Source organism: Ictidomys tridecemlineatus, chromosome 11, assembly GCF_052094955.1.
Source record: "Ictidomys tridecemlineatus isolate mIctTri1 chromosome 11, mIctTri1.hap1, whole genome shotgun sequence".
Taxonomy (NCBI): Eukaryota; Metazoa; Chordata; class Mammalia; order Rodentia; family Sciuridae; genus Ictidomys; species Ictidomys tridecemlineatus.
Window position 1 is genome coordinate 33,697,497 of NC_135487.1, and position 27,567 is coordinate 33,725,063.

General features: G+C 36.1%; 1 protein-coding gene across 10 annotated transcripts in view; it reads left to right on the forward strand.

The window, feature by feature from the left end:
* Mast2 (microtubule associated serine/threonine kinase 2) overlaps nucleotides 1-27,567 on the forward strand; it is a 185,771-nt gene that overhangs the window by 30,700 nt on the left and 127,504 nt on the right. Inside the window, exon 1 of one of the 10 annotated variants that reach the window (XM_040288594.2) lies at nucleotides 23,586-23,639. The exons of the other annotated variants lie outside the window; for them this stretch is intronic. Within the exon in view, the coding sequence (XP_040144528.1) occupies nucleotides 23,601-23,639 (39 nt within the window). The 5' untranslated portion in view covers nucleotides 23,586-23,600. Of the gene's footprint in view, nucleotides 1-23,585; nucleotides 23,640-27,567 lie in introns of those variants that run through there. 10 annotated transcript variants of the gene reach the window in all.

Below are 27,567 nucleotides of genomic sequence, written 5' to 3' on the forward strand. Positions count from 1 at the left end.
ATTTTTGATCAAGGGATTTCCTAATATTACCTGAAGTTTGGGATTCTTAGGCTGTAGAGAGAACCAGGCACTTCTCCTTATGGCACTTCTCCTTTCCCCAAATTTTTATTTTTAAAATTTCAAACTTACAGAAAAATTGAATAAATGGTACAGTGAACATCCATATAAGCCTTTGCCTGGATCAGTTTGTAAATATTTAGCCATACTTATTTTATCTGTATGTATATTTAATTTTTTCCTGAGACATTTCAAAGCAAGTCAAGGACAATATTATACTGTATCCTTAAATATTTTTTTCTAAGATCAAGGACAGTCTCCTAAATTACTGTAATATATTATTAGATCCAGAAAGTTTAACGTTAATTTAGTAAAAGTATCTAATATAAAAGCCATTTTCAGATTTCCCAACCTGGTCCCCACATGTCTATAAAAGCCCCAACCCTTCTTATTTAGCCTTTGGAACTTAAAAAATATATATATATATATGGGATGTGCACCCTCATAAAGTCTAAGGGTAGTTTTAGGTATCTACATTTTCCTTAAAAATACTATACCTAATTCTACAACACCCCTTTTAAAACTACTGCCACCAACTTAAAGGAGAGTATTTGATTTTGAGGTCATGTGTCATAGAAAGGATTCCTAGACTAAGGTTGGTGGAGTCCTAGCCTAGGCTAAGTGAAGTAAATACAGTAGTCCTTAGTATTTGTGGAGAGTTTGTTCCAGGAATCTCTCAGATTTCAAAATCTGCAGATTCTCAAATTTCTTATACATAGTGGCACAGTATTTACATATAATTTATGTATAGCCTCCATATACTTTAAATAATTTCTAGATTATTTATACAATGTAAATGTTACATAGACAATTGTTGTATTGAATTATAAACACATTTTAAAGGACACAAATAAATAGATGAGGAACTACATGATGTCTGGAAGTGTACTGAGTGCAGGAGCTTCCTCTTCTGTGAGTTGGTGCATGCCATCCTCCTGGCATGTGGATGAATTGCTCTTCCTTTAAGCCACGCTTCCATGTGCTTAGCTGTCCAGGAACACTGTAAACCCTGTACTTTGGTTTTTCATAGAGATTTCATTATATATGCATGACTCAAGCATAGACAACTGTTTAGAAATGTGATTGAACACAAAATGTGTTACTAATGCTAATAGGCTGAGGGGAGGAAACCCACAAGCAAGGCTAGTCTGTTTAAAAATCTTCTTGGCCTCTCTGTGTAGCATTCCTTTTTAGGTATGAGGCCAGATTCCTTTTGAAATGGGGGTCTTGCACTATCAGAAAAGATAGGTCAGAGAATTTCTTTATGGCCAGTTCCAAGATAGAAAGGTGTGGGAGATGAGGGTGGGTTGGGTGTAGAGTATTTTTTGTTTCTGTGTCCTGCCTTGGGGAAGAGAAATTCTAGATTCTATGTATAGCTTTAGGGAGAAGGGTAAAAAAGAATTGATGAAAGAAGGGCTTAAAAGTATTGATGAAAGAAGGCTTAAAAGTATTTCAACTTGGGCTGGGGATTTGGCTCAAGCGGTAGCACGCTCGCCTGGCATGCGTGCGGCCCGGGTTCGATCCTCAGCACCACATACAAACAAAGATGTTGTGTCCGCTGAAAACTAAAAAAAAGAAAGAAATAAATATTTTTTTTAAAAAAAGTATTCCAACTTTATAACAAAAAAATTGAATTCATTTTTATCACTTTGGGAAGCTGTTCTGAAGCTACTTTAAGAACTAAGGACACAAAGCCAATTTTTTTTTTTTTAAAGAGAGAGAGAATTTTCTTTTAATATTTATTTTTTAGTTTTCGGCAAACACAGCATCTTTGTTTGTATGTGGTGCTGAGGATCGAACCTGGGCCGCACACATGCCAGGTGAGTGCCACCGCTTGAGCCACATCCCCAGCCCAAAGCCAAATATTTTGACTTTATTATTTTAGTTATTTAAGAAATAACAGGGCTATGTGAGTTGTGAGATTGGTAAACCTGGCAAAAACCACAATATATATGTGGTAATGTCAGAAGGTGAGATTCATATAAAATAAAATCAGTCATTTTAGAGTGTACATTTAATAGCATTTAGTACATTCACAATGTTTGCAGCTACCATCTACCTAAAGTTCTAAAATATTGCACTACTCTAGAAGAAAACTGTCTACCCATTAAACAGTCATTCCTTATGCTACCCTTATCCCAACCATGGCAACCACCAATCTGCTTTCTGATCCTAGGGATTTACCTATTCTGTATTCACATAAGTGAAGTCATATAATAAGTCCCACCTTTTGTGTCTAACTTTTGTTATTGAAGATTGAACCCAGGGACACTTAACTGCTAAGCCGCATTCCCATCCTTTTTTTTTTTTTTTTTGAGATAGGGTCTCACTAAGTTGTGTAGGGCCTCCTCTCTAAGAGGAGACTGGCTGCAAACTTATAATCCTTCTGCCTCAGCCTCCTGAGTTGCTAGTGACTTTTTTCATTAATCATGTTTTTAAAGTTTTTCTATATACTACATACCAGTAATTTATTCCTCTTTATGACTGAATAAAATTCCATTGTATGGATTTATAGTAGTCTCCCCTTAGTTGTACTTTGGCTTTCCAGGGTTTAAGTTATCTGAGGTCAATAGTAGTACAAAAATAGGGAAATTCCAGAAATAAGCAGTTCATAAGTTCTAAATTACGTACTATTTCAAGTAGTTTGATGAAGTCTTATACCATCCTGATCTGTCCTGCCTTAATCATCTTTGTTCAGCTGTACATGTTCCCTGCCTGTTAGTCTCTTAGTAACCATGTTATCAGATCAGCTGTTCTGGTGTTGTAGTGCTTGCTTCAAGTTACTCTTGTTTTACTCAATAATAGCTCCCAAATTCAAAAGCAGTGATGGCAGTTTTACTACACAGTATATTTAATTATTATTATTTTCATCTTACTGCCTAATTTATAAGTTACAACCCCAGCCCCAGGGATTTTATCTTGTCCTTCTGTCTTCTTGCATTCTTTCTTTCTTGGCTGCAATTGAGTAGCTTTCTATCATGCCAATCTGCTGTGATGCTCTGTCTCACTTCAGGCCCAGAGCAATGGAGTTGGTTGACTATTGACTGAGACTTCTCAAACTGTGAGCTAAAATAACTTTTCCTTCTCTAAGTTGTTCTTGTCAGGTATTTGGTCACATCAGTGAAAGGCTGAGTAACATGTCATCTGATGTAGATACTCTTTAAAAAAGTAATTTAGAGCTGAGGGTATAGCTCAGAGGTAGAGTGCCTGCTAAATGTGCATGAAGCCCTAAGTTTGATCCCCAGCAACACACAAACACACATACACACACACACACACACACACACACGAGTTTATTTATTTAAAGTTTTATTATGGTTTCTTTGTTGACTCATGAGTTTTTTTTTTTTTAACATTTATTTTATTTATTTATTTTATGTGGTGCTGAGGTTCAAACCCAGTGCCTCACGCATACTAGGCGAGCATTCTACCAGTGAGCCACAACCCCGGCCCCTTGGTTATTCTTTTTGTTAAGAGGAATATGTTTCTGATGCCACCTAGTGTCATTTCCAGGGTATATGAATAATGTTTCATAAGAGGTTTTAAAACAAAAATTGGGAGATTTAATGAGATTTGGGTATTAACAGTCTAGAGTTTTTCAAAAACATTCTCTCCTTTTTTTTTCTGGCAATATCAGGTTTCAACCCCAGGGCTTTGTGCATGCCAGGCAGGCACTCTTCCACTGAGCAACAACTTCAGCTCAGGTATCCTTTCTCAAATACCAAAATAATCATTATTTTACCTGAACAAATTTGGAGCCAAATTTTACCTAGGATTGTTAAACATTTTTTATCTCTTCTGTGATGATTTATAAAGAATTTAAGGTATATCAGGCTGGGGATGTGGCTCAAGCGGTAGCGCACTCGCCTGGCGTGCGTGCGGCCTGGGTTCGATCCTCAGCACCACATACAAATGAAGATGTTGTGTCCGCCGAGAACTAAGAAAAAATAAATAAATATTAAAATTCTCTCTCTCTCTCTCTCTCTCTGTCCCCCTCTCTCTCTCACTCTCTCTTTAAAAAAAAAGAATTTAAGGTATGTCATCCTAATATAAAGACCTCTTTATTGTCTAAGGAAAATTAAAATTTAAAAACATTAAAAATGAATTGGTTGTCTAATGGTATCTTAGTTCATTTTGCGTTGCTATAATAGAATACCTGATTGGGTAGTTTGTAAAAAGTAGAAATTTATTTCTCACAGTTCTGGAGTCAGGGAAGGCCTAGATCAAGGTATTGGCATGTGGTGAGGGCTTCCTTGCTACATCCACAGATGGTGGAAAGTGGAAGGGCAAGAGAGTGTACCCACTCCTACAAGCCCTTTTTTTAAAAAAAAATATATTTTTTTAGTTGTAGATGAACACAATATCTTCATTTTTATTTGTTTATTTTTATGGGGTGGGGGGACTGAACCCAGGGCCTCACGAACTCGAGGCAAGCGCTCTACCATTGAGCTACAACCCCAGCCCTACAAGCCCTTTTTATAGTGGCATTAACCCATTTTGGGGGCTACATTTATACCATAATGTAATGAATTCTTATAATTTTTTGTTTCCTCAGCATCCATATCAAATATATATTAATTTTTTTTTAAAATTTTAATTGGAAGCAATGCTCAGTCACCCTTAATCGAATTTCCAGTTCTGTATCCCCTCCCAGTTCCTTGGTATTGTCAGTCCAGACTTCTGTCTTATGCAACCACCTCCTGCAGCCACCTCCTGCAACCACCTCCTGGTAACAACTAGGTGCAGGGGCTGTGCAGATAGTCTGATGTGATTCCCTGTCAGTCACAGTGTGACCTATTGGAACTTATGTCTGCTTGATTTAAACTCACTAGTTAAAACTCCCCAAGGAAAATCTGTTTGGATAACTTCCTGGACCCGAATAAGTTAGCTTGGGGATCTGCCACTCCATTTTCTGATGTGTGTGTGTGTGTGTGTGTGTGTGTGTGTGTGTGTCTTCCAGGTGTGCCATGTACCCCTCAGGGCCTTAAGTAATAAAATCTTGATTTTTATCTTATGTTTCCCCTTAATCATTGAAGGAGTGATCTCTACCTTAAAGATCTTAATGTACCATAACAATTGGGATTACAAAGATATCTTATTGAATTTGTTGATGCTTATAATACATGGGAAAATGTTTATGAAAGTTTTCTAAAAAGTGTCATGTGTCAAAGAGAATGATATTAAAGTTAAAAGTTACACCAGGGTTGGGGTTGTGGCTCAGTGGTATTAAAGTTAAAAGTTACACCAGGGTTGGGGTTGTGGCTCAGTGGTATAGTGCTTGCCTAGTGTGTGTAAGGCACTGGGTTTGAGCCTCAGCACCACATAAAAATAAATAAATAAAATAAAGGTATATTGTGTTCATCTATAACTAAATAAATTTTAAAAAATATATTTAAAAGAAGTTAAACCAGTGGATTTTGTTTTTAATATTCTACAGAATGTACCAGTTCTGGCTTTTTTTATACCAGGGATTGAACACAGAGGTTCTTTACCACTGAGCCACATCCCCCACCCTTTAATTTTTTTTTTTTTTTTTTTTTTTTTTTGAGACAAGGTCTCACTAAGTTGCTTAGGGCCTTGCTAAGCTTTGAGCTTGTGATTCTCCTACCTTAGCCTCCCAACCTCTGGGATTACAGGCCTTGGTCACCGGGCCCAGTAGTACTGGCCTTTTGATTGGGCCTTTAATGTCATATAATGCCATGCGTGTGTGTGTGTGTGTGTGTGTGTGTGTGTGAAAATATTTTTTTTTAGTTGTTGATGGACCTTTATTTCTTTTTATGTAGTGCTGAGAATTGAACCCAGTGCCTCACATATGCCAGGCAAGCGCTCTATCACTGAGCTATAACTCCAGCCTGCGTCTGTGTATTCAACAGTGCTAGGCAAAGATTGAAAAGCAGTGCCATTAGTATGTTTTGTCATGTAAGCAGATATTTGAATTGTGCTAGAGAACTAGTTTTTACTAGATATTAGGCCTAGGTTCTTTTGCATGCATTCTTATATATTTCTCAGCCATATTGAGTGTATTGTCATTTTTCCATTTTTGGAATCTGTCTTGTCTATAGATTGTATCGGGAACAAGACTGATTTTAGAGATTGGAGACCATTATAAAAAGAGGAATGTTAAATAGTAGTTGGTGAAAATAGTTAATATAGCAGACCTGAGATTGTAATTCTTAACAGGCCTTTCTGCAAGGTTGGCTCTTAGCTGATGTCTGGGAACTTGAGCTCTTATTTATTTATTTATTTATCTTGTGAGCTCAAGTGTGGTACATACTAGGCAAGCACCCTATCACTGAACTACATCCCCAGTCCTTTGGAACTTTTGTAGTAAACAGTTTCCTACACTGATAAAACTCTTCCTTGAATGGCAAGGAACAGTGACTCACTGTGCCTAGACTATACAAACCATGTAATTTATGCTAAGCACTTGCTTTCCTTTTGGCAATCTGAAATTTTGAAGGCAGAGGGGCCATATGACTAGCTCCAATGCATGCTTGGAGTACTCAGTCTCTGGTGAACTTTCCTGGTAGACAGTATTTTATGTATGTTGTCAGAATTTGTTGCTGGAGGAATTAAGTGTGCTCTGTGTGACTTTACTAGGAGAGAATTCTTATAGGCTTATACCTGATTTCCTCCAGACTACTTTTTTTGCTGATTTTGATTTGTATCCTTTCACTGTAATAAATCTTACTTATGAATATGACTATTTGCAGAGTCCTGTATTTACTCCTAGAGAATCACTGAACCTAGGGGATGGTCTTGGGGGATCTCCGACACAGGGAGTCTTTGCAAGGCTTGTAGAGTAGTTAAGGGTCATCTTCCAAGATTTACATTAATGATGGAGATTGCAGATTATTTTATGTTAATTACTTTAAGTCAGTTCATAGCACCTGATCCATGTTTTTCTCTGCCGCTAATTACTTAAGGAACGGCATTGTTTGCCTTGTCCTGTTAGGATGACAATGTTTCTACCATGACCTCCTTGTGTGCTTTATGACATATAAAGGAGATAAAAAGATCAGGATTCTTATTTTCTTGGTCTGTTAACTCCTTGCATTGAGTCTTATTTCATCTTGTTTTTATTGTTTTTGTTCAGTTAATGTTATTTATATGTCTACTATGTTAAAAGTATAATGCTGAGAAAGAAAATTAGGATACATATCTCTTAAGCTACCTTATTTATTTATTAATTTATTTTCTCCTATACTTTGCCCATGCTTAATAAATCCTCTTCTGTTTTCTCTTTTTTTTTCTCCTCAGGATTTCCTGATTGATATTTTATGTTGGTGAATATGTTTAACAGTTTAGGTACTCAAAAAAATAAATGTTTTAGATTGTTCATCTTATTTCCCATTCTTGCAACATTGTTTCTAACCCATAAAATGACATAATTTGCAGCATATACTCTGGTATGTGGATGTATGTGTGCATACATGTAGGTTTGTATGTTTAGTAACCACAATTTGTTAGTGTTGAATGAGAGAATTATGGGAAGACTTTTGATTCAAGATATCCTGTCAGTATTTAACATGTGGAATGTATATGTAATAAATAGCTTAATAACAATGCAGCTCTAATAGGTTAAATTGAACCTATGCAGTCCATTTAATTCTGTGATCCATTTGAAACGAATTTGTAAATTTTTATCCTTAACTGCTTACATTGAGGTATTTACATCTATTGTGGGACTTGGGAATTAATCTTGCTATGGTGTTGTAAAGTTAGAAGTAAATCAAACAATGATAGTCTCATTTCTTTGGGTGGAGAGGTATAAAACAGAGATGACATAAGAAAAATTATACTTTTGAGGATAATACTAGATTTGTGTTTAAATTAGGGTCATGGTATCTCTAGGCTGTAGAATTCTTTCCTAAATTGTGTATGGTTTAACTAGTAAGTAATAATGTATCCACATGATATTGGGGCTTTTTTTTATTCATTTAGCAAACATATTTCAGGTTTTCATTGGATTTCCAGGAATTGTTTTGAATGTGGGAGAAAATAAGATGTATAAGACACTGTCCTTAATTATAGAGAACTTCTAGTTGCTATGTGATCACTATATGAGGCATATTATGGTCACAAAAGAAGTGGTGATAAGTTGTGAATGTGTGGGTATTAAAAACTTAATGATAATGCTTGAACTGGGTTTTAAAAAATTAGGGGGAGGGGCTGGGGATGTGGCTCAAGCGGTAACGAGCTCGCGGCATGCGTGCGGCCCGGGTTCGATCCTCAGCACCACATACCAACAAAGATGTTGTGTCCGCCGAGAACTAAAAAATAAATATTAAAAATTCTCTCTCTCTCTCTCTCTCTCTCTCTCTCTCTCTCTCTCTCTCTCTCTCTCTCTCTCTCTCCCCCCCTCTCTCACTCTCTCTTTAAAAAAAAAAAAATTGGGGGGAGGATACTAGGGATCAAACCCAGGACATCATACATGTTAGGCAAGCCCTTTTCCATTTTGCTATATTCCCAGCCCTGTTTTATAAAATTTTGAGACAGAGTCTTGCTAAATTTCTCAGACTGACCTTGAACTTGGGATTCTTTTGCCTTGGTCTCATGAGTACTTGGGATTACAGGTGTGTGCCATCACGCCTGACAGAGAAAGGTGATAACCAGAGTCAAAGGGTAGAGGGCAGATAATGATAAATAAACAAAGGGTGTGTGTGTGTGTGTGTGTAGATCACTGTATATTGTTTAGAGAAAGTTTTTTTTAACTGAATGAGGGTCTTTGCCCATGTTCTTTATTCTCTGTACATTTTTTTTTGTTTTCCTCCTCAGTTGTCTCATCTCTATTTAATTTACTTTAATTCTGACCCTTTTCTTAATTGACTTATATATGCAAAATATCCTACTTTCTGGAATAATTATCTAATAATTATACTCTTCCTAGAAACCTCTACAGGTTATGCTTTTAATCACAAGGAATTGATGGAGATCAGAGAGTGAATCCATTAACCAAAAGATAAGAATATGGGAGTCAGAATAGACTTAAGGATTGAATGATTGTCTAGTAAACAATTGTGAATAGAGCTCAGGAAATTTGTGCTAGAGATATAGATTCAAGTGTCAATATTCATCAGTATGAAAATGGTAGTTGAAAGTATGAATGTGGATGATGAGTTCATTTGAGGGAGAACATGGAAAGATTTAATACTAAGGACAGCCTGTAGGAACACCTCTTTTGTTAGGTGGTTATCTCTGTTAGCATAGAGATCATGTCTTTTTTAATAGATCTTTTTGGACTGCTTTTTTTTTTTTGGCAGTTTCTGTACTAGGTGCTGCATGTACACAGAATAATAAAATATGGTGTTTGTGCTTAGCACAATTGTAGGCTTTCAGGAGGAAGGGAGATAGATGTGTAGTAAATAGTGGGAAGCAAAACATGCTGTAGGGAAGTGAGAAAAACTGCTTATCTTCAGTAACTATTCCATTACTGTGTCTCTCAATATGATTAGTTAGGGATTTTGCTAATCTTTCAAGCAGCATAATCAATTTGTGGAATATTTTATATTGCTTAAAGAAACCAGGTAGTCATTTCAACAGAAAAGTTGCTTTAAATATATATATCTCTTGTGATTATAATTTTTCCGTAGACTGCCAGTATTAAATGGGATAAAAAGATGTTTGCTGCTTTGCTTTAAATAAAATGCTTAGAGAATTAATTAAGAATAGACAGATTTATATTGAAACAAATGTAATTGTTCTCAAAGGGTATTGAGAATTGATCCTTTAGTAAATGTTAATATTTCTTACTAGCTTTTATGAGTGGCACTGATTATGGAAGGGTAAAAGATATAGACATGAGTCTTGTCTTTATGGAATTTAGAGCTTCATGTGGTGACAGACACTAGTAAATTTTCAGAGAAATAATATATTATTCTGAGTTAGCATTGATGTAATTATATCTATAAATGGCAATGAAAAGATTAAAGTTAATACTTTCAAAGAACCACAGTGTTAGAAATATATTTTAGTATAAATAAAATGAATATGTATGGTTGTTAACTTGGTTTTTCAGTATGAAATCATAGTCCATGTCCTCTGTACAGTGACTTTAGAACTGTATTAAAAATATCTCTGACAACAAAACTTTTTATGAGACATTTTATTGTGTTTTCTGTAGTTCATTTTAGGTTCCTGGTTATGAATGCAATTGTAAATTGCTATAGTGTGCCTATTAAAGAAATTGATGGGCATCCGATCTAGTCTTTCTGACTTTGAAGGAATCTGGTTTTTCATTATCAGCTTATGGTGGCAGTCTATTACCTGCATTATATTAAAGGACCTGTGCTGTTTTCCCTTCAGCACCAAAAACATTGATGTGAATGTAAATAATTTGCATTTCTCTAATTGCTAATGATATTGAACATTTTTTCATATATTTGTTGAGTGATCATATTTCTTCTTTTGTGAAGTGTCTGTTCAGTTCCTTAGTTCATTTATTGATTGGGTAGTTTGTTTTTTGGTTTTCGAATTCTTTATATATCCTGGAGATTAATGTTCTATCTTATGTGCAGATGGCAAAGCTTTTCTTCCATTCTGTAGGCTCTCTCTTCACATTTTGATTGTTTCCTTTGCTGAGAAGGAGCTTTTTAATTTGAATCTGTCCCATTTACTGATTCTTGATTTTACTTCTTGTGCTTTAGGAGTCTTGTTAAGGAAGTCAGGTCCTAGGCCAACATGGTGAATATTTGGGTCTACTTTTTCTTCTGTTAGGCATGGGGTCTCTGTTCTAGTACTTAAGTCTTTGAACCACTTTGAGTTGAGTTTTGTGTAGGGTGAGAGATAGAGGTTTAATTTCATTTTGTTACATATGGATTTCCATTTTTGCCAGCACCATATGTTGAATAGGCTATCTTTTCTCTAGTGAATGTTTTTGGCACCTTTGTCTAGTCTGATATAACCATATTTATGTGGGTTTGTCTTCATGTCTTCTATTCTGTAGCACTGGTCTTCATGTCTGTTTTGGTGCCAATACCATGATGGTTTTGTTACTATAGCTCTATAGTATAGTTTAGATTTTATATTGTGATGCGTCCTGTTTGACTCCTCTTGCTGAGGATTGCTTTGGCTATTCTGGGTCTCTTATTTTTCCAAATGAATGTCATGACTACCTTTTTTATGAACAACATCATTGGAATTTTAATAAGAATCACATTAAATCTATATAGCGCTTTTGGTAGTATGGCCACTTTGATGATATTAATTTTGCCTATCCAAAAGCTTGGGAGGTCTTTCTGTCTTCTAAGGTCTTCTTCAATTTCTTTTTTTAGTGTTCTGTAGTTTTTGTTGTAGAGGTCTTTCACTTTTTTTGCCTAAGTTTTTTTTTTTTTTTTTTTTTTTTAAGCTTTTGTGAATGGGGTAGTTTTCCTAATTTCTCTTGCAGTGGATTTGTCACTGATGTATAGCAATGTGCTTGATTTATGAGAGTTGATTTTTTTTTAATTAAAAAAATTTTTTTAGTTGTCAATGGGCCTTTATTATTATTTATTTATATGTAGTGCTGAGAATTCAACCCAGTGCCTCACACATGCTAGGCAAGTGCTCTACCACTGAGCTACAACCCCAGCCTCCTATGTGTGTTGATTTTTTTTTAATATTTATTTTTTAGTTGTAGTTGGACACAATACCTCCATTTCACTTATTTACTTTTATGTGGTGCTGAGGATCGAACCCAGCGTCCCGCATGTACAAGGCGAGCGCTCTACTGTTGAACTACAACCCTAGCCTCTGCTACTTTGCTGAATTCATTTATTAGTTCTAGAAGTTTTTGGTGGAGTTTTTTGGGCTTTCTAAATGTAGAAGTATGTCGTTGGCAAATAGTAATGGTTTGAGTTCTTCTTTTCCTATTTGTTTCCCTTTAATTTCTTCTAATTGCTCTGGCTAGAGTTTCAAAGAGGGCATCCCTGTCTTGTTCCAGTTTTTGCAGGAATGCTTTCAATTTTTCTCCACTTACAATGATGTTGGCCTTGGGGTTAGCATATATAGCTTTTATAATATTGAGGTATGTTCCCATTATCCCTAGTTTTTCTAATGTTTTGAACATGAAGGGGTGCTGTAATTTTGTCAAATACGTTTTTTGCATCTATTGAGATGATCATATGATGCTTGCTTTTAAGTCTATTGACGTGATGAATAGGCTGCTGCTCTAGAGAAGAGACTTGCAGGATGGAATCACACCAGGGATCTAGCTTTGATTTTTCACTTAATCACTTTAGTAGTTTTTACAGTGCAACTCATTTTAAGATGTCTTCCTCTAAGACAAGGAAGATTGGTAGGAATTAGAATTTAATGATAGGATTTTGAGTTTCTATAAAAGTTTTGAATTCTTTATGTCAGTGTTTGAATTAAAGGCCTTCCTTTGTCTTTTTTTTTTTTTAAATTTCTTGTAGTTGTAGATGGGCAGAATGCCTTTATTTTATTTATTTTTATATGGTGCTGAGGATCAACCCAGTGCCTCACACATGCTAGGCAAGCACTCTGCCACATCCCCAGCCCCTTCCTTTGTCTTTTTGGATATGTCTATTGAAATGTGAATGTGTGTGTCTTTCATTTTGTTTTTCCCTTACTGGGGATTGAGCCCAGGGGTGCTCTACCACTGAGCTACACCTCTGGTCTGGGATTATAGGCTTGCCCTATTTGTTCTTTAATAAGATTTTAGTTTTATCCTTTAAAAAACAATGGGGAAGATGAAACCTATTTTTAAAGGAAAGTACAAAACAATTTTTCTGCTTTTATTTGTGCTTGAGACTTTTTTTTTCTGATTTGATGGCATAAAATTTATATTGTAAATGAAATGTGTTATTGATTTTTTCATTCTATGATTGCTTATAAATATTGCCTAGATTTAAAAAAAATGGCAGTAATTTTTGTAGGTTTATCTCACTTCAATTTTTCCATTTGACCTCTTAATTTTCAGCCCCACTTGAAATGAATTACCTGAGCCAGGGGACTGAGTTTGCTCCTGGCAAACAGAATTAATGGATTAATTTTCAAAAGGGGCAGAAAACTCCCAAGAAAAAAGTGTCTCTTAGATGTAAAGGAAAGTGCATTTATGGGGAGAGGGTAAAATGAAAATGTAAGAATTTAAGCTTATTTATTTAACTTTTTATTTTGCAGTAATTATAGACTCACAGAAAGTTACAGAAATAGTACTGAATGTTCTGTGAACCCTTTACCCAGTTTTCTCCAATGTGTTATCTTATATGCTATAGTAGCAAAACTTGGAAATTGATAATTATATAGCACTTAAATTGGATTACCAAGCTTTTTTGATTTTTTTTGGCAGTGTGTGGGTTGGGTTGGGGGGAGTGGGGGGGTTACCAGGGATTGGACTCAGGGGCATTTAACCACTGAGCCACATCTCCAGCTCTATTTTGTATTTATTTAGAAACAGGATCTCGCTGAGTTGCTTAGCACCTTGCTTTTGCTGAGGCTGGCTTTGAATTCTTGATCCTCCTGCCTCAGCTTCCTGAGCTGCTGGGATTACAGGTGTCCACCACTGGCGCGATTTTTGCATTTTATATGTATTTGTGCTTGTGTGTTTGTGTGTGGGTGTATGTAGTTTATATAACTTGACTCCATGTGTAGGTTGTGAATTGACTACCACTACAATCAATGTACAGAACTGTTCCATTATGATTAAAGAAGACCCTTATGTTACACTTGTGTACTTGCATTCACCTCTGTCTTTGTCCCCTTGCAACCATTAATCTGTTTTCCTTTTCCATGTTAATATTACATAAATGAAACTGTATAGTGTATAGCCTTTTGAAATTATCTTTTTAGGCTAAGCACAGTGCTTTTGAGATCTACCCAAATTATTGCATATGTTGCTGGGGGTGTAGCTTAGTGTTTAGCATGGGTGAGGCTGTTGGTTCAGGCCCTAGCATCAAAAAACCCACAAGCAAACCACAACAAAAAACCCACACACAAATTATTGCATGTATCCAACAGTTCCTTCTTTCTACTTTGTTTTGTGGTATTCCATTGTATGGCTGTGCCACCATCTGTCTACCAACATGCTGATGAATTGGATTTTAAAAAAAAGAAAACTATTACAGTTTTAAGGATTCTGCATATATTCTAAATTCTTTGTTGGATATGTAGTTTGCAAATATCTTTTCCCAGTCTCTTCTTTGATTTTTAGATTCTTTTTAACTGAGTCTTTTCCAGAGCAAAAATCTTTAATTTTGATTAAGTTCAGTTTATCAATTTTTTTCTCTTTTGGATGTGCTTTTGTTGTCATCTCTAAGAACTCTTCATCTATCCCTATTTCCTATGTTTTCTTAAAAAATTATAGCTTAATATATTTCTTTTAAATCCATGATCCATTTTGAATTAAGTATATGGTATGAGGTATAGGTCAAGACTTATTTAGCCTGTAGATGTGCCATTGTTCTAGAATAATTTATTGAAAAGTCTATTGTGGGAAGCCATTTCTGACACGTGATTGGGTGGCTCCCGTTAAGGGTCTGAGGTGCTTTGGCTGTGTGGAAGCTTTCCTGGCCCTTTCCTGATGAGAGAGCCCATCCGTGTGGAGGGGTGCCTGGCCACTGACCTCGGGGACACAATCACTGACCCTGACCTTGGAGTGCAGCCCCCCCTCAACCTTCATTGGATGGAATTCTCCCCTGAATCTCTTGTTCCCCAATAAAAGGCTACTCCCAGGCGTGTTCGCTCTCTCTCTCCTTTTAGCCCTGAGTAATCCTCACTGCTCTGCTGGGCGGTTAGAGGTGGGAACCAGAGAGGTGAGCCGTCTCGGACCTAGCAATAGAAATAAGGTAACTGAGTCTGTGTGTTTATTTCGATCTCTTCTAATTAACTTTATGCCTAGAACCTCATTAATGAAACCATTGCGCAGGCCGCATGGTAGAGTCTATCCTTCCTGCACTGAACTATTTAGCATTTTTGTTAAAAATCATTTGAACATATATGGTGGTGGTCTATTTCTGGTTTCTCTTTTCTGTTCCATTGACCTAAGAAACTACCCTTCTGCCAGTACTACACCGTCTTGATTACTATACTATATTGTAAGTCCTACCATCAGGTACAGTTGTTGAGAGCCACAGCGGAATGGCCCCTGGCATTTTTCCAGAAGTAATGGTTGAAAGGTGAGCCATTAAGATGATGCTGGATTGATTCAATTGTATATAGACCCCTGCTATCTGCTTCCAGCGCCCGCTACTTTGGAGTTCCTGTTGAGTTCTAGTGGAGGTTCTGAGAGTGAGTGCGCATAGCCCTGGGGAGTTCCGATTGGGGTGCTGGAGAGCTGTGTGGGTGGTGTTCTGGAGAGTTCCCAGGGAGTATGCATGGAGTGCTGTTGGAGTTCAGGCAATAAAGTTTCCTGTTTGAAGATACAAGTGCTTTGTGGCGGCTCGGATTTGTGCCCAGCCAGACTGCAGCATATAGTAATTCTTTACTTTTTATTTCCATTAGGTATAATGATTCTTTATTCTTTATTTCCAAATTGTTTTGCTCTTCTAGTTTCTTTCCCTTTCCATATAAATTTTAGTCATAAGCTGTTTAAATCTACAAAACATTCCTTTGATTTTTTGATATAAATTGCATTGAATCTATATATATGTGTAATAGGAAAAACAAAACTGCTTTTCTTACTCTCACACACACCACAACACAGAACAGTTCTGACACAGATTTGTGGGGCTTTTCTTAATACTTCAACCAACTCTCCAGGATTGGACACCAGCTGAGTGTCTTGCTGCAGTCGGGGTGGCTGGGCAAAATAAGCGGGGGTGGGGGGGTGGGGGGGGTGGGGGGGTGGGGGGTGGGGGGGTGGGGGTGGGGTGGGGGGGTGTGACGAACAACTTTTGTACATTGATACAGCAGGAGTGGGAGCCGTATTTTTGTAGGACAGGAGCGGTATTTATACATTCCACACAGCTTATCTTAATTAGCATAAACTAGATACATCAGTCAACCAATAAGAAATCTCCATACTGGTGTTACTTCACAAACCACTTCCTCTGGCATTTTGCCAGGCGCCATCCAGACTTGTTTACAGACTCTAATATTCCCCTGGCAAAATGCCAGGCGCCATCCTGACTTGTTTACAGACTCTAACAGTGTCTTAAAATTTAACTCAACTCTGACATTAGCTACCTAGAATTAGCATCAGATCCCACAGGTTTTGGTCTAGTTCAAGATTTCCCTACTTCAGATGCCAATCTCAAGCACCAGGATGTTTTACCTGTGTTTCTGACCTACTGGCTATATCAGGGATTCCCATGACCCCCTCCTTGGGTGGGAAATTTGGTAGGATGGCTCACAGAACTAAGGAAAACACATTTACCAGTTTATTATAAAGGATACTGCAACTGATAAAGAGGCACATAGGATGAGATGTGGGAATGACTGTGGAGCTTTCATGCCTTTTCTGGGCACACTACCCTCTAGGCATTGTTGTGTGTTCAGCATCCTGACATGGATTTTTATGGAAGTTTCAGTCATGAAGGCATGATTGATAATCAACACAGTCTCCAGCCCCTCTCCCTATCCTGGAAAATGGGGATAGAAATTTGTAAGCTTCTGATCTTAGCTTGGGCTTTCTGGTACCCAGCTCTCTCCAGGAGCCCAGAAAGAATCACCTCATTACAACAAAAGTCATTCCTATCACTCAGGACATTTATTCCAAGGAAATAGGAGCAGGTCATAAACTGGGATGAAGATCAAAATAGGTATTTCTTATTATAAATCACAATATCACAGTAAGTTTTGGGAGAGTGGCATTTTACTCATGAGTACAGTATGTCTCTCAATTTATTTTAAATTTTTATTAGCATGTTATAATTTTTAATATAAATGTCTTGTGTATGTTTTGTTAGATTTCTACCTTTTTCATTTCCTTATGTTTTCTTCCTTGAGGAGGTGAAATTCTTGAAGAGGAGACAGTTCTGAGTATACATAGCCTGTGGTACACAGGAAACTCCAATTAATGTTTATTGAACAAATATTGAAATGACTAAATGGAACCAATATGTGGCTGCTTCTGTAAGAAGTCTTGGGAAAACCTTTTCTGATGAGGTATACTGTAATCAATAAAAGTAAGGCCATTGTAGTTGCATGTGCAATTGCACATGTGATTTTTGACATCAAACATTTTTGTTGATTTTCTTCTCTCCTTTTAATTGTACTGCTCTAGATTCATGTTTTATTAGCAAAATCCTTAATTATTTGAGCATTACATGTAATTTGGTTTGGTTTGTTTTGCTTCTATATGTAAAAGATATGTTCTTTCTTTTGAAAATATATTATTATCTTACTGATTTTAAGTTAAGAGAATTCTAAATGTTAGAATACAGTAAAATAAATGAATAGTTACATTGAGGAGATGCAGAGCAAAATCAGGCCTGGAACAATATTCTGTATAGTAGTGGGGGAAAGTTAGCCTTTCCACCTAGTTCTTTATGTGAGTGTGCATCAATGTGTATGTCATGGGAGCAGTGGACTGGGCTGGGGAGGAGATATACATCATGTACAGGGTTAGCTTATTTATTTTAGCTACTACTTTAAAAAATGTTTTTAGTTGTAGATGGACATAATACCTTTATTTTATTTACTTATTTTTATGTGGTGCTGAGGATCAAACCCAGTGCTTCACACATGCTAGGCAAGCATTCTACCACTGAGCTACAACCCCAGCCCTTAGATAATACTTTAGCAAGAGAATTAGTACTCTTTTTCAGGTATTAATTTTGTCTTAGGATTAACATAGCTTTTAAATCAATATATATAAAATTTGCATGAAAAGTCTCCATCAAATTTTTGTTCTCTTATTCATTTAGTATTGGGTATTACATCCAACAGTGCTTTACCACTGAGCTACAACTTCAGTTCTTTTTTTTTTTTTTTAAAAAATATTGAGACACAGGGTCTTACTAAATTGGTAAGGTTCTTCCCAAGTTGCTGAGGCTGACCTCAAAGTTGTAATCCTCCTAACAGCCTCCTGAGTCGCTGGGATTTCAGGTCCCACTCAGCCTGGCTTTTTTTTTCCCCTTGTTGTATTTAACAGTTGTATCTCTAGAACCCCAAATAGCATCTGGTACCTCAAGGATATTTAATTTGTGGAGTAAGCGATGAAAGTAGGATTACTGTTAAAATATAGTGATTTCCTACGCAATTGAGTAACGAATCTTAACTATAAGCCTGTGCAAATCATAGGAAATGGTTTCTGTGGGTTATCAGGAAAATCATTGTCTTTTTTGAGGAGCATGTTTGTTCTGTATAAAAAGGCCTTTCTATTTGGAAGAAATTTTACTTGACTGATTGAGTCTCTATTTAAGCAACAAACAGCAAAGAATCTTTGTTGAGAAGATCCAGGTTCTATTCTTTGGGCTGGGCACATGCCATCCTAGACTGTGACAGGCCTAGGAAAATCTCCCCAAGACTGACTGCCTCAAGATTTAGATTTTATAACAGAAATTAACCTTCTCATTGTGCTTACCTCGGCTTGTTTACTATGTAAAGATCCTTAGGACTTTCTGCATAAGTTACTTATAAGACATTTTATTCATGATTTTTTTTGACACATGGAAGGAAAATATGTAGAGAAGTGTGTAAATGCAAACTATTCTGAGAATTTATTTAACTAATGCATATGTTCTATGTTTTAATCTAGTTCTTGCCAAATAGTCCTCTCAATACTGAAATAATGTGGTAGTAGAAAATTGATTAAAATGCTGGCTTACTCATCCATTTTGAATAGGAAATTGTGCTCTATCTGTTGTATTTAGTTAAAGCTGCATGTTTTAATAAAAAGCATGTGTTGTGGTTTATATATTTAGGTTTCCTGCAAAAGCTCATGCATGAGACAATGCAAGAAAGTTGAGAGGTGAAATGTTTGGGTTATGAGAGTTAACCTAATCAGTGCATTAATCCCCTGAGGGATTAACTGGGTGGCAACTGTTGGCATGTTGGGTGTGGCTAGAGTAGGTAGGTCATTGGGAGTGTGTCTTTAGGGTATATATTTTGTCCTTATTGAGTGGAATTCTCTGCTTCCTGGTACCATGTCCTGAGCTGCTTTCCTTCACCACTCTTCCACCATGTCCTGCCTCACCTAGGGCCCCAAAGAAGCAAATTGGCCTTCTGTAGACTAAATCCTCTAAAACCGTGAGCCCCCAAATAAACTTTTCCTCCTCTAATTGTTTTTTAATATTTTTTAGTTGCAGATGGACATAATACCTTTATTTATTTATCTTTATGTGGTGCTGAGGATCGAACTCAGTGCCTCACATGTGCTAGGCGAGTGATCTACCAGAGTCATAACCCCAGCCTTCTAATTGTTCTTGACAGGTCTTTTGATCACAGTAGTGAAAAAAATGACTCAAACAACATGGGTTCAAGTTTCTAATACACTGAGCAGGTTATTTCTCCTTCCTGGGTCCTAATTTATTTAGTTTATGAAACAGGGGATTTCAGATAAATTAGCACATCCACACATAAATCAGATTTATTTGAAGCAAAATTCACTGGCCCATTAGAATAATTATAAGTTCTAAAACCTTCTCTTTCTGGCTGTTATATCTGCTAACCTCCTAATTATTCCACCTGTTTTATGTGAGATTCTGTCATAAAGCATATATCTTGCCATTCTTTCTGCCTCCTGCTAGTAGCTTTATTATCTTTATCTTTAGCAACCACAAGGATCCTTCCAACATCCTGGCACAGTTGTTGGAACTCATGATCATTTCTAGTCCATTTAAGTTCTATGCCTTGTCATTCCTTTGAAATGTTCTTACTTAAAATTGTAACTATAGTTAGCCTCCTCATTACAACCTGACAGTTTCTGTTTCCTCCTTTAATTATCCTTAAAATATACCAGTTCTCAGGATCATTAGTCTTCTCTATTAGATCCTTCTTCTTTTTCCCATCCTTTAATTTTTGCTTTCCTCCTTTTTAAACTTAGATTCCATGATCTGTTAACTTTTACTTTTTAGTCAATGTCATAAGCTTTTACTGCATTTTTTGTTAACCTGTCTAGCAAATCCATGTGGTAAAACTTTTTCCTTTTTCACTGTGGTTTAGTGAAGCAGATTGGTGGCCCTATAAAATTACAATGAATACTTTCAGTCATTTTGCACCTCTGTTTATGAATTCTACTTCTCCATTAATGTATTTTCTGGTTCCTTGCCTTATCTTTCCAGTTTTCTTTCCTCTTTTCAATTTTCAGTATCCTTGTTCTCTACTGATTTCCTTCTTATTTCACAGAAAACAACAGCTATGATTTGGAAGCTTCTTTACTACTAAAGTTACAAATATTTTGTAATTTGTGCCTGTGTTTTCTTAGAAATATTCTTCCTCTTATCTCTCTGTTCATGCTCTGAATTCCTTCCCATTTTTTGAAGAATAATTTTTTGGAGAAGTTTCACTGTAAAGGGCAGGAAAGAGTTAAATGGAAGCTGAAGAGTTCTTTGGATTCACTATCTTTATTTCCTCATCTGTTCATTCTGCAACCCATTGCCCCTGGACTTCTGCTCATACCACCCATCCACCTCCAAAGCTGCTCTTAAAAGGGTACTGGTGACTTCCAGGCCAGTAAATTCAAGGGACATTCTTCAGTGATGGGCCTCCAGGCAGCATTTGTTGCCGGTCAACAAATGCTGACCACACTTTTTTCTTGGCCTCTTTGATAGCACTAACGGTCTGGATTCTCCTCCTTATCCCTCTTTTAACTTTTCTTCAGTCTCCTGCAATTTGGTCAGTACTTACAAATATTATTTTAATATTAAAGATTTACCATATTAGAAGAATACAAAATTTGTATGAATTTTTAAGAAAAAAATATGAGTCTAAATAGTCCAGGTTGTGCAGGAAAGTTTGGGCAGAGAACATACTACTCTGTCAGAGATACTGAAAAAGGTAATGTTAAGATGCATTGAAATGTCTTCTAAATGACTCTTCCTAGCAACCTTATAAAGTAGATGGCTGTATTTCCTGCTTAATCACAAAGGATTTGAGGTGAGGAAAGATGGGATAATGTTCAGGAAACAGTACATTGTTCTTTCTGATTGCAAAGCTAATTTACAGTGAGGTAGTGAAGATAAAATCTATTAGTTCTGTGTTATGGGTGTCTTGAATGCCAAGAGGAGAAGTGTTTTCTTTTTTGAACTTGCTTTTTTAGATAGTGAGGACTGGTGGAAGATTTTTAAGATGTGTGTAACACTTTAGGAAAGGGAACCTGTCTTGGCCAAGGGTTGATAATCCTATAAATTTGATTACAGTGACCAGATGGCATTTCCCTGGAAACTTTTCTCCAGTTTTCCCAAAGTAACAAATGGAGCCCTCTTCAACATTCTTGTTAATACTTTGCATACCTTTGATGTGGAACCTCTTGCATTGCATTGCATCATCATTACTTGTTTGTATTTGGCTTTCTCATTGGATTTAATCTCTTCTAGGATAGAATTATCTGTTCGTGTATAATATTGATTTTGGTAATCCTTCCCCGTTCTATCTTAGTGGTTGGCATAATAAATGATTTCTGAATTAGTAGATGAATAGTTTGAATTTTGAATCCCTGGTCGCATGGCTTTTGAAAATGTACCATTTTAAATATTTCTACTGATTATAGGGTTGAATGAATTAGAGACTACTCCTGCTTTTCTCTGCTGATATATATGTTTTAGTTAATAAAATTATCTTGATATAGAGGTTCTATGGCTTTAAAAGCCTGTGACTTTGCAGTCACTAATTATACTATGTAGCATACCCTATGCAAACTGTCTGTCTGTTCAGGTCTTGTGTTTGTTTTCCCCATAGACGTAATCCAGCCATTAGTTGTTTAAAGCAGCAGATGGAGGAAGGAGTCCAGGGAGCTGTGGATTTATTAGCTCTCACAATGAAAGACCACACTGGTTATGCTAAGGATTAAAAAGTTTCTGCTGAAAGAAAGGGAGATGGGTCTTGCTTTCTGTGCTATTTTCAGCATTATGGCTAGCTCTTGTGACTATAGTCAATTGTAAGAAAAAGATCTTGTAAATAGGCCTTCCTTCAAGTCCCAGACCATTGGTTGCAGCTGTCATAATTTTAAAAGGGGCAGCTTTTCTTCTTGCATACACACCAAATCTGACCCATAGTTACTGCTGTATTTACTTCTTAGGGAATACAACAGGCTAATTCAGGGTTCTTATATATATCTTTTTCTGTCAAATTTGTAAATTTGGATTAATATTTCTTGGAATCTTTTGCAGAATTGATAATTTTTGCATCATGTCCTATAGATTGAAGAATAATGATTGTGAATTAGAAGATAATGTATATAATCCTCTTCCTAAAAACACTGGGCTGCTGTATTAACAATTTTTCTTTTTTAGAAAAAATCACCAACTTGCATCACCTTTCCCTGATGCTTACTAGGATTCTAGTAAGTAAGACAATTACAATAAAAAGTATAAACATGGAAAGTATAAACATGGCTTATGGATGTTTAAGTGATAGAATCATAGTATGAGAGCTAACCTTTCTCTCTTGAAATATTAAAAAACTACCTATTTTTGAACCATGAATTAAGAGACAAACATCTTTAAACTTAGCTGAAGTCCTACTTTGAAAATGGTAGCCAGTGGCCAAAGAAACAGTTTGAGATGATTGAAGGTTGAGTGAAACTAGGCTTTTTCATGCTGTGCCCTTTTAGAAGTCTGGTGGAATGGGTTGCGTTTCCTGTGACAGCACCGTCAGCAGTGAATAGATGAATGAATTCCTCCATGCTCAGAACTCACAACACGTGTACTAGCCCCCTCCAAGGACATAAAAGAGCAGCCAAACCGACCTTAGCAATGATCCAAGCTCCTGAAGAAAGAGGCTTTTGGGACTGTCCAAGATGTGAGGACCAGCGTGTCTAGCAGTAAAGAAACAAAAGAGCCTGTGACAGTATCGAAAGAATCTGACATTTGCTTTGTCTGTACAAAGGATGAAAGGAATTTTGCCGACTTAATCAAAACAATAACTGGTTTTATATCAGTTTGAGTCTAAAAACAGGCATCAGAATAATATGTTTTTCTTTGTATTTCGGAAGAATTGTTATTTTTTAAGAAAACGTATGTGGAATGGTTTTGTTTTGGAAAGGAAGACGTGATATGGATTTTATAAGCTTAGTAGCTGTAGGTGGAGACTCTGTTGTTTTGTTTGCCAGCCTTTTTAAATAAGCAGTGAAATCAGGATATCAAAGATTGGAATTCTTCCCCCCGTCCTCAGAGATCTTTGTTCTTTTCTTAGTATTTTGAAAAATTCCAGTCAAAGCCTTATGTATGGAAAAGAAAAACAAATGCAAAGTGTTTCCCCTATTTTGGGCACTGATTCTGAAGGGATCTGTCTGTATCTCCTGTGAAGGAAGACGTGGCTCTGATGTGAGGCAGTGATTGTGTACTGGTGCTAGCCTGGTATAGTGGAGTAGCGGATTAGTGGGCACAGCCTGGTGTGCTGAATGGACTGTTTGCCTCTTTCTTCAGCATTTAAATAGGCACTAAGGCACTACTAGTTGACTGTCTGGGGAGTGGCTTTTTTTGTGTGTGTGTCTAATATCTGTTATGGATGATTCCAGTATTTTACGGAGGAGAGGATTACAGGTGAGTAAAAGACTGATCTCCTTTTTATTGTTTTGAAAATGTATTGAACATATTGTTGCAATTTTGTTTAATTCATTTGAGGCAGGAGGTAGGGTAAAGTGCCACTAAGTTCCTCTTTATCCTATCATATACAGTTATAATTAGAGAATTTGTCTAAGATTTTGCTACTTGGTGGAAAAATACTGCCTGGGCTTCCTTATATTATATCAAGTGAACGGACCATTAAATTATATGGATGCAAGCCTAATTTTGAGCATTAGACAAAATTGCCGACAGATTATTTACAGTAAACATATTCTGTCCCTGACTACAATGCCTATGCCTATTAAGTGACATATAAATACATATAGCATTTATTTGATTCTACATATAATTTTAAAAACTTTTCTAAAATTATCACATTGTATATATATAGTCTATCCATCCATCTATATACTCCTTAAGTCTTAGAAGTAATTTGGCACATGAAGAGGCTAAGTAAGGTATGATAATAAGGAGGAATAGACTGATAGATAACTTTCAACTGAATTTTAATGAATACCCTTAGTACTAAAAGAACACAAGCTAAGTTTTTAAAATTTGATGATTTTTTTTCATGCTTTGTAAATTAGATCATCTTGCCTTAGTCTTCTTTGTAAAGAATAAGCCAGCTTCTATTTAGTATATCACTGACTAATTTTGAGAATTGACACGATAAAGATTCCAGTATAAAACACTGATCTAATTAAACTGTGAAGATTTAGTCAGGAAATATAGCTCCTCCTTTTGATTTTGGTCTATTTATTTGTTATTTCTTTTTTTTAAAAATATTTTTATTTTTTTATTTGTTTGTTTTTATGTGGTGCTGAGGAATGAACCCAGCCCCTCACACATTCGAGGCAAGCGCTCTACCACTGAACTACAGCCCCAGTCCCTATTTTTTTTTGTTATTTCTAAAGTTTTCTTTTTGTGTACAAAGCACCTAGGGTCTTTTTAATTGCCATGAATTAATGTTATTTTTGTGTTTTTTTAAGTGCTCAGAAAGAATATATTAGTAAACTTAAACAAAACATAAATTGAAATAAATTATATTTTTAGTTATGATTTGTATTTCTTATTAATGTCATTATAAACATTCAAAGTTCACCAACTCTTTATCAATTGTCCAGTGTGCTTTGGACTTTAAAAGTCAATATGATAAACTATTTCTTACATTATTTCTTCTATTACTATGACTGGTTTGATGAGCTTTTTTACTTGATTTGTTGGGGGGAGTTTGGGAAGTACTTATAAAATGCTCATAAGACCTCACATAAAAATAGTGATATATGTCCAAGTAGCTGCTAATAATTAAAAATGGCTGGTTCTATTAGCTCTTTTAATTACATTGCCTATTTATTTCTCTTTAGTTGCCAGGATTCAGAAATGAAATCCTATTTGTCTGATGGGGAATATTTTTAATTATTGTGCTGTTTTGTGTTAAACCGATCATTTCTTCCTATAGTGACTGACTCAGTCTCCAGCGTCTGCTACCCTATTCACTGATGTCCTTCCTCTTGAGTCTGTTTCTTTCTAGTGGGAGTGCCAAACTCCTAGATTACATAGTACTAGAGGGTGCTTTCCTGTAGCAATACTTGTAATTTTTTAAAAATTACTTTATGGCTTATTTTCCAGAAGACCAGAACATTTTGAAATAGAAGTATGCTTGAAAATCCACAGTTTAGATTATTTGTTTTAAATAAGTAAACTACAATATAAACTTAAAAAAGTAAATTTTAGATTAATATACATAAACATGGAAAAGCTAATGTATGCTTACTCATATAGGGGATCTACTGGGTAACTTCATATTAGAAGTTGAAAATTCAAATGTTTGGGTCTAATTGCTTTTTGGTGAGATAGACTAAACTTCCTAGAAATTTCCCAGAAAATCAGCCAACCATGAAACCTGCTTTGATCCCTCCAACTTTCTTTACCAGATTTCTTTAGAAATGGAAGTTTATAAACAGCGCATTTATAAGTTCCATAAGAGTATGACCTTGTCTGTTTTGTTTGCCATTTTCTCTCTAGTGAACAGAACAGAGCTGGGCACAAAGCTGTGTTTGTTGAATGCATGAATAAAACAAAAACAAAAAATAAAGGAGATGTTATTACATTATTTTATTAAGTTTTAAAAGTTCTGAACATGGCTGGAGATATAGCACAGTGGTAGTATGCTTGCCTAGCATACACAAGGCCCTGGGTTCAACCCCTACTACTACTAATACTACTAATAAATTACATTATCCAGTAATGTAATTATTGATGTAATAATGACAATTATTATTATTTCTGGACAATGTAATAAATAAAAAATAAAAAAGATACTGAATACTAGGTTAAAAGAAATAATATTTGTTGCTGGGCTCACTGGTGCATGCCTATAATCCCAATGACTCAGGAGGCTGTGGCAAGTGGAGCCCAAGTTTGAGATCAGCCTTAACAACTTAGGCCCTAAACAACTTGGTGAGACCTTGTCTCAGAATAAAAAATAAAGAGCTGAGGATGTAGTTCAGCAACAAACTGCCCCTGAGTTCAGTCCCTATTACACCCCCACCTCCCAAAAAAGAAAGATAAAGAAATATTTGTTGTTGACATTGTGATAACTGTTTATCTAGAAACACCAAAGGAACCAACTAAAAAGCTATTAGAATAAAAATATCTTAGAAAAATAACCAGGAACAATATCAAGAAACTAATTGAATTCTAATTTGCCAGCAATATGCAATCATAAAACAGGAGAAGATATTTCGCCCATATTAGCAACAAAATTCCCCCAACACCAAAAATAACTTTAATGATAAATATTAACACACATGCGCACACACACACACACACACACACACACACACTCTCTCTCTCTTTGGTACTTCTTTGGTACTGTGGATTGAGAACCAAGGGTGCTTTGCCACTGAACTATGCATGTAGCCTTTTTTTTTTTTTTTTTGACATTCATTTGAATCAGATGGGATATAATTTCTCATTTTCTGAGTGTACAGGTTGCAGAATTACATTGGTCATGCAGTCATGTATATACCCACAGCAATAATAATGTCTATTTTATTCTGCTGTCCTTCCATTCCCCCCTTCCCTCCCCTCCTCTCCCCTCCCATCACTCTCCCTACGCAATCTAATGTGACCCACTTCTTTTTTTCCCCCCTCACATCGTCATACCTGTATTCTGTATAATGAAGGGGGTCTCTTTCCCTCTTCCATGCAATTCCCCTTCTCCCTCCTTTTCCCTCCCACCTCTCTTCCCTATCTAGAGGTAATTTTCTTCTCATGCTCTTCCTCCCTACTCCATTTTGAGTCACCTCCCTTATATCAGAGAAGACATTCGGCATTTGTTTTTTTGGGATTGGCTAACTTCACTTAGCATAATCTGCTCTACTGCCATCCATTTCCCTGCAAATGCCATGATCTTGTTATTTTTTAGTGCCGAGTAATATTCCATTGTGTATAAATGCCACATTTTTTTATCCATTCATCCATTGAAAGACATCTAGGTTGGCTCCACAGTCTAGCTATTGTGAATTGTGCTTATGCAGCCCTTTTTATTTTGAGATAGGGTCTCGCTACATTGCTGAAACTGACCTTGGAATCCTCTTGCTTTAGCCACCTGAGTCCTTGGGATTACAGGCATGTGCCATTCCACCTGATGGAAACTATAAAATATTTTGAGAACATAGAAGGAAAGATGTATTATGTGTGATGTTAAAGATAACAATATTATAAAGATGTTAAAAAATAAATAAAATAAAAAAAAAATAAATCTAGCTTAGGTGAAGGTAGCTTTTACCAGATCAGCTAATTTGAACCTAAATTAAAGCAAAACAACTAGATCACTGTAATTTTGGTACAAAATAAATGTAGTGATAATAATAGTAGGCTAGAAATAGACTAGTTTATT